We start from the raw sequence: 11,965 nt of genomic DNA, 5'->3' as shown, positions 1-11,965 counted from the left end.
TGGCAGCACATTTATACTGACTCTCTCAGTTTGCTGTGCAGAAAACGATTACTTAATATTATTAAACATACACTAACTGTTAAAAGCGTTGAATTTATATTCAGTGTCTAAAACTGTACTACTGTGGATCTTTGAATGCTACATTAGCAAATCACAGCTCTGTAGTGCTTATCTGTGCTGTGTAAAACATAAATAATAATGCTAGCTAGCACAGCAGCTATCTCAAAATACTGAGGGCAAGTTTGATTTAGTACATTCACTTATTTACATATTTACAACATTTACTACATTTTCACTATTCCTTGTCAGGGTTTTTGTGTATCCAGCTCCACATGGAAACACTTAGAGCACATGGAGCATCTGTGGACAGACATGAAGATTGCTATTCATAGACGATTGCTATACACCCTGTGCTATGTTTTATGTGTTTAAGTATGTGTTTTAAATGGAACACCCAAAGATATTCAGAGACTTGACCTTAATTCACTCTAGTGTTGTTTTGACTGTATGCTTTGGGTCATTGTTGTGTTGGTGGAAGGTTTCTTTAAGGATATTTCTGTATTTGGCTGCATTTATCAGTTCTGTCATGGAAAAAAAAATAAGGTGAGATGATACAAAACAAAGATTACACTTGACTGGATTGGAAGAATTTATTGGCACGGCCGTGGGTTCTTACAGCAGTGGAATAGCTGAAGAACAAGAAACAGAGCTGTGGTCCTGCCTTTATACTGCTCTAGTCACATCACATTGGGTTGGACTTTGGAACCTTCATTCTGTGCTAACTGTTCAGTGCCTTTTTGTCATTTTTGTTATGTCTAAACAGATAATCCTTACATGCCATGAACCAAACTCCAAGCAGGCATGCCATATGCCTTTTACTAAGCAGTGGCTTCATAAAGGTCTGATTAAATAAACTGCTGTCCATTAACAAGTCTGCACACAGGACATCTGGGTTCTTTTCTACCTCCCTGACCAGCAACGTTCTTTTTATATATATATATTTTCTTCCTTGTAGCGTGTCCAATTGCGTCATGCTTCCTCTCCACCAGTGCCGATCCCTGAGAGGAGAGGACACACCCTGAGAGCACTTTTTTCTAATCTCTGTGCAGGCGACATCAATCAGCCAGCAGAGGTCGAAATTGCACCAGTCATGGGAGAGAGACCCCATCCGGCTTAGTCCCACCCAAATCTGAACAACAGGCCAATCGTTGTTCATGTGGCCGCTCAGCCTTAGCCGGTAGGCAGAGCTGCAATGTATGTGAGATCCCAGCTCTGGTTCCAGCGTGTGTTTTTACCGCTGTGCCACCTGAGCAGCCCAGCCAGTGACGTTCTTATATGCCCTTTAGGAAGGTTCAAAGTTAAGCCAATAAATTATTGAGGCCACTGTGGTCCTAAAAACACTCTAAGCTTTTAAATATTGTTTTATATCCTTTCTGTAATCTATGCACTGACCAAGTTTGATTGCAGAGATCCAGAGCCGAATCCACGGACCTCATGGCTTGATTTTGTCCTGACAGTGCAGTGTAAACTGATTGACTCACGCTGACTCACATTGACACTTTTAGTGCAACAACAAACTATGAAATCTGATTTGGCAAGTTTATTTAAAGTCCAATATTCTAACTGATCTGAATAGCAAATCAGCAACTTTAACTCTGATCTGTGTTAGTTGTGTTCTCTTGTTAACCCTTAATGGTCTGCTTAATCATTTGTTTGAGCTTACTTTGAGTCTAAATACTTGGGTATTTAAATAATTGTGTTTGGGCCGTATCTACTCCTTGGTTGACGTGTGTAAAACTAAAAAATATTGATAGATGACACTGTGGTTTTAGGAAAACAGCCTTTCTAACCTATATGTCAACTTAAAGCCACCAACTGTATGGTAGAGGCTCATTAATAATACTGTGTGCTCATAAAAAACCACGAAATGCAAAGAAATATTTTTTTACATTATTTTATTGGTGAGACTGTTAAAGGGTTAAACAGAAGAACTGGGTTACAGACTACAAAAAGAAAATAGCAAACAGCATATCAGTATTACATTCCTTCATGCCATACTAATATCTACATAAGTTGTTAGTCACTCACTCACTCTCACTTTGTAAACCGCTTATCCAATTACGTTCGGGGGGGGGGACTGGAGCCTATCCCAGCTTTTCAATGGGTGCAAGGCACACAGTAACACCCTGGACAGGGTGCCAGGACATTGCAGGGCACACACACATACACACACACTCACCTATAGGGCAATTCAGTGTCTCCAATTAACCTGACTGCATGTTTTTGGACTGTGGGAGGAAACCCACGCAGACACTGGGAGAACATGCAAACTCCACACAGAAAGGACCCAAACCACCCCGCCTGGGGATCGAACCCAGGACCTTCTTGCTGTGAGGCGACAGTGCTACCCAAATGATAATTTCCAACCAATGACATTTGAACATTTGTCTGAGCCTTTGAACCAGCCGAAATGATTCCTTAAAATGATCCAGTTTAAAACCATGATTCAGCCCAAAATCTGTGCAAATCAACAATGAAAATAATCCCACCCTTTAGACGCTTCCTGACCCTTTCATGCATATGACCTCTATAATGACATTAGCACTCGAGTTTGCACCACGGATATCAATTACTTTCACTGCTGGGTCATTAAGCAGAAAGCCAAACCAATCGCCTTAGAGCCCAGCTGCACTAATTTATACAGTTCCTTAATGTAGAACGCTCACAGAGCTCTGGGCTAAAGTACTCTAAGTGTCTCTTTAACTTCCAACAAACAATTAGTACCTTAATACTCCTTCACAAAGAACCAGTTTGTCCTGTTAACAAAATGTGAAGGCGACACTTTCCAGTGAAAAATCTCTCTGTGATCCGTCAGCTCTATTGGCTCTACTGGAGTGTTACAAATACATCAGAACTAAACAGAAGAATGTAGCGTAGCATGACCCACTACTGAGCGCTCAGCTCTGCTAAAAACTATTATTATTTTGAACCTGTATTTGTAACATGGTTACAGCGCTGCTGGAGTTTTTAAATGTCCACTCACTGTCCACTCTATTAGACACTCCTACATAGTAGTTGGTCCACCTTGTAGATGTAAAATCATGACGATCGCTCCTCTATTGCTGAGTTGGTCATCTTCTAGACCTTCATCAGTGGTCACAGGACGCTGCTCATGGGGTGCTGTTGGCTAGTCCAGCTGTGACAGTGAATGTAACCAAAGTGTGTAAAACAAAGTGTGTAAAACATGGTGTTAAAATCCTAAAAAAATAAATAAATGTCAGATTAATAAAATACATTAAAGGTGTTTAATATTTATTTATTTAACAGTGTTAACTATATATATTTTTTTAGTTTTATACCAAAATAAACTTTTTTTATTTTTAACCCTGTAAAGTCTCTTGAAAGAAAACAGTTATTTTATTGATATATGCAAAAGTAAAGTACAGTCATTGTGCATCCCCACTCCAAGAAATGACTCTAGCAATTAGCTGTATAAACGTAGTCAAGGGCAAGATGATTCCAACAAAACTGCTCAGGGTGGGTTATAATACTGTAGCTTGAGTGGGCAGCGACCAAGGAAATGTGCTTTTGGCAATTTTTATTAGCAAAGCACTCGTGAATACACTAAATGTGCTGGGAAGTGAACTAAATCATTCTGGATAATGTCATTTGAACTCGGCATCCCTTCAAAATGTTAACAATAATTATCTCTTTTATATTTGATTGTATTTATGCACTAATATTGCCCTTGAGTTTTTTCCTTCATATTCTACCCGAACCAATTAAACTCCATATGATTCTTCAATTATTAAAAGAAAAATAAATAGAAATGAAAGTTATAACAATAATAAAATCCCAGTCATGCAGGAACACTTGGCTAGGCGTCTATAAACTTTCTGTTTCTGTGCTTGAATTGCAAAACGGTGTCACAGAACACAAAGAGAAAGTGAATCAGAGAGAAACCATTAACTACACTGTCTGAAAGAACTGCTTACTGAATTCAAAGCTTCTCTCACTGTATTCAAATTATACATAATCATTTCAGATAAGCCTTTATTATGTCTATTTTTTATTTTACTTTCCCACTTCTATCCTCTTTTTTTTAATCTACGCTTATTACTTTTATTTAGTTCCTACTACCTCTCATACAGTATCCATCTTAAACTATAGGTACTATATAATCACTATAGTGGGTCTCTTTCATCATGGACGTTCCTTAAGAGCAGCTAACCTGACAGCCAGCAGCACAGTCAGCAGTCACGCTGTCACATTAAGACATTTAGCCTGCACTATCTGGTCCTCTGGAGATCAATAAATGTGTGCAGGTACATGTCAGAAATAATAAATGTAAGCACACATGTAAGTCATTTCATTAACAAAATTCTAAGCCTATCCCAGCTTTTCAGTGGGCGCAAAGCACACAGTAACACCCTGGGCAGGGCACCAGTCCATCGCAGAGCAGACACACATACACACACAAACACACCCATTCACCTATAGGGCAATTCAGTGTCTCCCATTAACCTGCCTGCATGTTTTTGGACTGTGGGAGGAATCCGGAGCTCCCGGAGGAAACCCACGCAGACACGGGGAGAACATGCAAACTCCACACAGAAAGGACCAGGACCTTCTTGCCTGTGAGGCGACAGTGCTACCCCCAAGCCACAGTGCCGCACACTTACGAATACTATGATTATTAATTTAAATTGTTGAATCATTGAATAAATGAACAAAATTCAAATGTCTGTGTGTATTTGACAACAACATAAATGTTGAGTCATTTGAGTCAGATGTAAGGTAACGTACGGTGTACATTACAGCAGAGAATTGTCAAGCGCCAGTCCTTGCATTTCCATGATAAATTTAATGGCTTGGAAAGTCTTCAGGGGGAAATGGGGGTGGCAGGAAATTTGCTTGTAGTCACGAGCCCCGTTTGCAGGGAGGAAGAGGAGAACTGTTGTTTTATCTTATTCAATGCGGTCCCACTAGTGCTTACTACAAAAGGAATGAAAAAATGGGGGAGAGAGAGAGAGAGAGAGAGAGAGAGAGAGAGAGAGAGAGAGAGAGAGAGAGAGAGAGAGAAAGCGTGAGAGAGAGACAGAGAGAGAGAGTGCATACAAGAAATACAGAAATAAAATCATATTAGATTGACGAAGTTGAAGAAAGGTTATTAGCAAAAGTTCCAAGCTAAGAGAAAGAAATGTAGTGAGAGCAGAGTCTGATCAGTGTGCAAGAGCGTGAGAGAGAAAGAGAGAGAGAGAGAGAGAGAGAGAGAGAGAGAGAGAGAGAGCACAGAAAAAAAGGAGGGGGTGGATGTGTTAATACACAGGAACACTGCATCAAACCAGTGCACTGCTCTGAGCGGGATGCGTCAGCAGTACATTCACGTTTTAACTGAAGGACAAAAGGAGGAGGAAGAGCAGCGAGCTTCCACTGCCTGCAACCCCGTCACATAACGAGAAAAAGACCAAGAAGAACCCGGACGCTGGAAAAGGGGTTGGGGACTGCTTTTGTTCTTCCCCTGTTGCGTGGACCCCCGTCTTCTCAGGGTGCACCTCACTGTGAGTGTATCTCTCTCACCCGGACTCTCTCTCTCTTTCTCCTGTCCAGCCTGCACACCGCAGACCACCAGGCAGAGCAGGCAAACTGCCACAACTTACTACCTCAGAAAGCAGGAATATCGGAATACCGCATGATCTTCAACGTGGGGATGAGTTATGGAACCTTCTTCAAAATAGCTCACCGAAAACCGACAGCACATCACACGGCAAGATCAATTCCTTCTTTTTTTTCCCAGAGACTGAAAAGATAGAGGGTGAGCGAGAGGGGGGGAGAAAGAGCGCGATAAGGCACAATCGCTAGAGAGCGAGCTTCACTGCTGCGATGCTGCTGCCCCCCTTCCTCCCCCTTCCTGCTTGCTCACCACCACCCCTGAGCCCCCCTCCAGAGAAACTGAGGGATTACTGTGCACGCGGCAGTCTGCAGCTGCTACAGCAACGGGCAAGAGAATAGCGAGATGGAAAAGCAAGACGGAATGACCGCAACGTGCATCTCTGGGCGCTTTTTATGTCTGTTAGTGAACTGTTAACCAACAGGACAAGTATCGATGCGGGGGTGGCAGAGCAGCTTGGTCTTCAAAAGATAGGAGACGAAATCTGAAGTGAATTGAGATTTCATTCCCAGCACTGTTGCTTTTTTCTTTTCTTTCTCTTTTCTAACACTCTCAGTTTGCCTATGGAGTCTGGTGAAAAATGTTCAGTCGTATGCAGCGTCGGCTTCCAAGGACAATCAATGGGGGAGCTGAGCGGAGATCTTTTTCAATTCGACTGGATCCGTGCACCTGCTTAGATCAATGGGCCTTACCTCATGAACCAGTTTCTTTAAATGCTGCGCCCCTCTGGAATTTAAAGGAGCCTTTTCGGCAAAGCTGTCTTTAGCCCAGTTTACTTCTGTCTAAAAATAAGTGGTTGAAAACGTTCTAAAGGTCTCGCTAAATTGTTAGCAGGCTTATGAAGATCGAAAGGGGATGTTCAACTGATCACTCCGAACTAATGACGTAAGTATCTTGTTTTCAAACTTATTTACTCAACACATATCACATTCCGTACTGCCATAATCATTTGCACTTTCTTCCCCTCCCCTCACTGTGTCTCTGTCTTCTCCGGGTTTAACACAGCACCATCCTGCACTGTCGATGGAAAACAGAAGCAGTGTCTTGCTCAAACCAGGGTAGGGCCGCTGTCCTCCGTTCCCGAGCCGAATCCCCACACGATGTTGAATTATGAATGCGCCACATCATGACTCTCTTGTGGCAGGTAACTGTGCACTGGAACGCAGCCCTGCTCTGTGCAGTCTACCTCATGGTGCGAGCGTGGAGTGTGTGCGCCGCCCCCACCGGACCACAGAACTGCCCAGCTGTCTGCTCTTGCAGTAACCAGTTCAGCAAGGTGGTGTGTACCAGACGGGGCCTGGTCCGAGTGCCTCCTGGCATCCCTGTTAACACTCGGCATCTCAACCTCATGGAGAACAGCATTGAGGTAATCCAGGCTGACACCTTTCGACACCTCCACCATCTGGAGGTGCTGCAGCTCGGCAGGAACTCCATCCGGCAAATTGAGGTAGGGGCCTTCAATGGCCTCACCAATCTCAACACCCTGGAGCTGTTTGATAACAGGTTGACCGTAATCCCAAGTGGCGCTTTCGAGTACTTGTCTAAGCTGCGGGAATTATGGCTCAGGAACAACCCGATTGAAAGCATCCCGTCCTATGCATTTAATCGTGTCCCCTCACTCATGCGTCTGGATTTGGGAGAACTGAAGAAACTGGAGTATATTTCAGAAGGTGCATTCGAGGGATTATACAACTTGAAATACCTAAACCTTGGAATGTGTAATCTACTTGAGATGCCTGTCCTCTCCCCATTGGTGGGGCTGGAGGAACTAGAGATGTCAGAAAACTATTTTCCAGAAATCAAACCTGGATCCTTTAGAGGTCTAAAATCCTTAAAAAAGCTCTGGATTATGAACTCAAAAATTACCACCATTGAGAGAAATGCTTTTGATGATGTCACAGCCTTGGTTGAACTTAACCTGGCCCATAATAACCTTAGCTCTTTACCCCATGACCTTTTTGCACCATTGAGTTACCTGGTGGAGCTGCACTTGCACCATAACCCATGGCGGTGTGACTGCGATGTCGTGTGGCTGGCCTGGTGGCTAAGAGAGTACATCCCTACCAACTCTACATGTTGCGGCCGCTGCCACAGCCCGGCCCATCTGCGAGGGCGCTACCTGGTAGAGGTGGACCAAACCACCTTCCAGTGCTCTGCTCCTTTTATCCTGGATGCTCCACGTGACCTTAACATCTCTGCAGAGCGAGTCGCTGAGCTTAAATGTCGCACAGCTCCCATGTCGTCTGTCAGATGGCTCCTGCCCAATGGAACAGTCCTGACCCACGGCTCAAACCATCCAAGGATATACGTCATCAATGATGGAACCCTAAACTTCTCAAACGTGCTGACGTCCGACACAGGCGTGTACACTTGCATGGTAACAAACATGGCTGGAAACTCGAATGCATCAGCCTACCTGAATGTGAGCGCGGCCGAGCTTAACACCTCCGAGCACCTGAGCTACTTTACCACCGTTACTGTGGAGATAGTAGAGCCCACGTCAGAGGAGGTCGTCAAGCCTAAGACGGTCACGGCTTCGCCTTCCGTCTTCCAGCCCGTGTTTATCTCAACTCCAACTGTGCTGCTGCAAACACCCAGACAGGTTAGCGTGCCAACCATTCGAGAAACAGAACGCCCACCTGCCAATCTAGACGAGGTAATGAAGACTACTAAGATTATCATTGGCTGCTTTGTTGCCGTCACGCTGCTTGCCGCGGTCATGCTGATCGCGTTCTACAAGCTGCGCAAGCGCCACCAACAGAGGAGCACGGTGGCAGCTGACAGGACTATGGAGCTCTTTCAAATGGAGGAGAATGTTCCTCCTGCCACTTCAGGGACTACTTTACCAGGAGATGGTGGGATGGTGCTAGAGAGATTGAGCTTGAGAGATCGAAACAACACCTGCAAGTCCAGCTACAAGCCGGTGCACTCTGCTCAGTGGACAGAAAACAGCATTGGAAACTCTCTGCATCGCCCCCGGCCCACCACCATCAGCACCATTCCGGAAACCTTCCTGAACAAAACTCACACCAAGGAGAAGGTACAGGAAACTCAGATCTAAAAACCTAAATCCTTCTCGTCCTTTTTTTTCTGTTCCTCATACAAAACATGCAATAGAATGCACAAAGGAAAGACAGCGATTACTTTTGTACTCAGTGCAAAATGGGACTGTTTTTCTTGTACATGCTTATATATAATTATATAAATATATAAATTAATGAAATATGGGATGACGAGATGCAGATTATATAAAACGAATTTAAACTATTTTCTAATGTTAACTTCTATTTAAGATGGCATACATCGAGAAAATGACACTACGCTGCATAGGAGGATGGATTTGTCTCAAAATGGGTAGTGGGTGGTTTTTACACCATGCGGTCGCTATCGATGATCCTGTAAGTGTCCCGAAATGTATCTTTACAGGTTTAAGTACTTTGAATTTGTAATGTGCCAAATGTTTTATTAAATTTCAGCTTAAGAAGTAAAAAATATTGCAAACAAATGTCCTGAGTTTGAAGCCCCAGTAGCTATCAGCCACATGGATTATACTGAAGGATTAATTCCAAATTTGCTGAATAACCACATGGGAAATCCCCAGCGCTGAATTGACACCAGTGTTGTCAGACACTGATGTTGGAAATGATTCAATACTGAAGATTTTCTGTGTTATTTGTTTATTATCAGTCTGTTTTATGTGTTTTAATCAGCCCCCATTCTATGTAGGTTTTTTGTAGGTTTTTATTTATCCTTTTGATCCTATTGATCACATTTCCTTATCATTTTAAGATCCCTGATGGTATTATAGGAATGGAGTCACTTTAGGGCTAAACTATAGTTAACATTTCAACAGTTGCCTCAGATCAGTAGTGTAAGGGCTGACCAGGACGTGCAGAGACAGTCGACAGTGTGATGCATTATTAACATGACTGCTTACGACTTTTCTTTCTTGAGAATGTGTGAACTCTAGGCTGTCCACTATGGTGAACATTCAAACCGTGAATTTCCTTTGTTCTTTATTTTGAGCAACACTATTTTTATGAGGAGGTTACAACAATAAAACATTTGGTTTGTATTTCTCTAATGAGAACCTTTCGCTCTGGCCTTTTCTTCACCTGCAGAAACTGCATGTCCTTGTACAGTTGGAAGGAAACCGTGTGGATCATCGTTTCATGGTCGAAGCTGTGGATTTGTTGATTTTTTTTATAATGATGATTCACACAATGATAATGATTCACATTTAGTCCCAGATTAAAGGGTTTGTGAAAAAAACTGTGGTTAATTGGTAGAAGCTTCTTTGATACATTTCCTGATGATCATGCACATGACATGTTTGCACACTATGGGTGTGTTTGAAAATCTAGTGAGCTCTCTACATCTCTGCATTTTACGTCATCCTACGCTCGCTCCCGAGAAGGAGGCTGTTAGAAATCCTAGATGTCTTAATATCCTCACTAGTAAGGTATCTTAAAATTTCAACTGTATTTTGACTGAATAAAGAGGGAGCATCCAATGCTGTCTTAGCAGTGAAGGCAATCCCAGCATTCAGTGCAGCACAAGTTGTTTTCAAACGTAAATAAATTATTATTGATTTTTAATTTCTATAAACGTGCACAAGTGTTTTTATTTGCAAATTCGTGCTTGCCAGTGAATTTAACCATTTTCAGTACACGGAGGGAGATGTTCGTTTAGATCAGATGTTAGATGTTGTGCCATCCCATCCCATCGGTTTGAATGGCCTGAGGCTAACTGTGTTAGCTTAGTCAGCGAAAACTGATGGAATCGCTGTCTATCTAGATTATTAGAATCCTCTCTACTGAGGCAGCTGCTTATGTAGGCAGTAAGACAGCAAGGCAGCTCACTAGGTTTTCGAACACACCCTATATTTATTAAAAACATGAACAGCCCATTAGTTTAATCCTTTTAATGACTTATTTATTTTAAAACCATTTTGTTACTTCTATTTGTCTTCAAGCTTCTTCTGCACAATTTCAAATTCATTGTTGCAGTAATGATTGTGATGATGCACCCTCCATCATGCCTCACAGCTGGTATAAGGTGGTAGTATAGGGATACAGTGCTTTTTTCTTTTAAAAACAGACCTTTCTGCAGAAAGTTTTCTTGCAAACCTAAATTTTGCATCAGTGTAATTTGGAGTCGAAATCAACCTGACATTTTCGTCACAGCACTTAAAAATGATAATAATTCTGGAGAGCAGTGGTTTCTTGAGGATGTTGTTTCAGTCCAATTATTGTTGCTTAGTGTAACAATTAAAACATCAACATTCATTTAATACGTTTTAGAGTTTTTTCGGTGGTCGTCTGCCATGTGTCCCTTTTTACCATCATGAAAGCAAGTTGTGCTCTTGGTGTGAACATCTACCTCTAGACAGAGGTTTTCTTTAATGTTCTTTATTATTTATTTGTCTTCTTATATAAATACATGGTTTTATACACCCCAGCAATTCCTCTTCTAATGTTCCATATTAAGACACATACAAGTTCTAAACGATTTGCATTTTTTTCTTCATACGAAGGTAAAATGGAGCAGCATACTTTCACTCCTCTTTGTAATGCAATTCTGAATTTTCATCAATATGTTTGCATTTGCAGTTCAGTGCACACGATTGTATGGTTACATTTCATTTGCTGATTCTAGCTGAGAAGGTTTGAATCCACACTATATTTGTTATATGGCACCAATCAAGGATGGTGTAGGAGGTAAAGGGTTTAGGGAAATTCCAAGGATCCTAAAGCAGAAATTGATGGTATAATTTCTACATGTGATAACTTTATTTTAAAGCTATATAGATAATTTTTAAATTAGCAAACTATGCACATGCAAATAAGCACAGAGGCACCTTTCATGTAAAGAATAAAATGGGCTCTCCCGGTCATATTAGGTTATGAGGATGTATTTTGATTCAAACTAGATTGGCACCAAACACCAGCTTAATACTCTTACCTTTAATAGGAGGGAAATACAGAAATGCCTCTGTACCCGTCATTTGTAGGTAAAGATGGCAGAGCTGACATACAATATATATCATTTAAATGATCATGTTTGCAAAATAAAGAGATGGACAAAACGTATTGGTTAGTCAGTTTTCCATTTCACCAAATATAACTGGTAACACAATATATTGATCATATATGTTTTTTGACTTGTTACTTGTAAATTGTGTGTAAAGAATTTAATTTGTTTCCCCCCACTATGCGTTTGTGGAGATGACAGTGGGCTTTAAAACATTTGTCTGATCAAAAGCAATTAAAATCTTGTTCATCAGCCAAGATC

At 41.8% G+C, this 11,965-nt stretch overlaps 1 protein-coding gene across 1 annotated transcript; it reads left to right on the top strand.

The window, feature by feature from the left end:
* The first annotated feature begins 6,399 nt into the window (after positions 1–6,399).
* On the top strand, positions 6,400–10,204 carry lrrc4.2 (leucine rich repeat containing 4.2). The gene is made up of 2 exons (XM_063004834.1): positions 6,400–6,556; positions 6,677–10,204. Exon 2 carries the CDS (start codon positions 6,786–6,788, stop codon positions 8,730–8,732), a length of 1,947 nt encoding a protein of 648 aa, XP_062860904.1. The 5' UTR covers positions 6,400–6,556; positions 6,677–6,785; the 3' UTR covers positions 8,733–10,204.
* Positions 10,205–11,965: the final 1,761 nt, after the last annotated feature.

Source organism: Trichomycterus rosablanca, chromosome 11 (assembly GCF_030014385.1).
Source record: "Trichomycterus rosablanca isolate fTriRos1 chromosome 11, fTriRos1.hap1, whole genome shotgun sequence".
In the NCBI taxonomy this organism is placed as follows: domain Eukaryota; kingdom Metazoa; phylum Chordata; class Actinopteri; order Siluriformes; family Trichomycteridae; genus Trichomycterus; species Trichomycterus rosablanca.
This window is presented reverse-complemented; position numbering and strand designations above follow the sequence as displayed.

What these genes read in the sequence shown, in the direction of transcription:
- lrrc4.2 (XM_063004834.1), top strand. Translation starts at nt 6,786, where the DNA reads ATGCGCCACATCATGACTCTCTTGTGGCAGGTAACTGTGCACTGGAAC.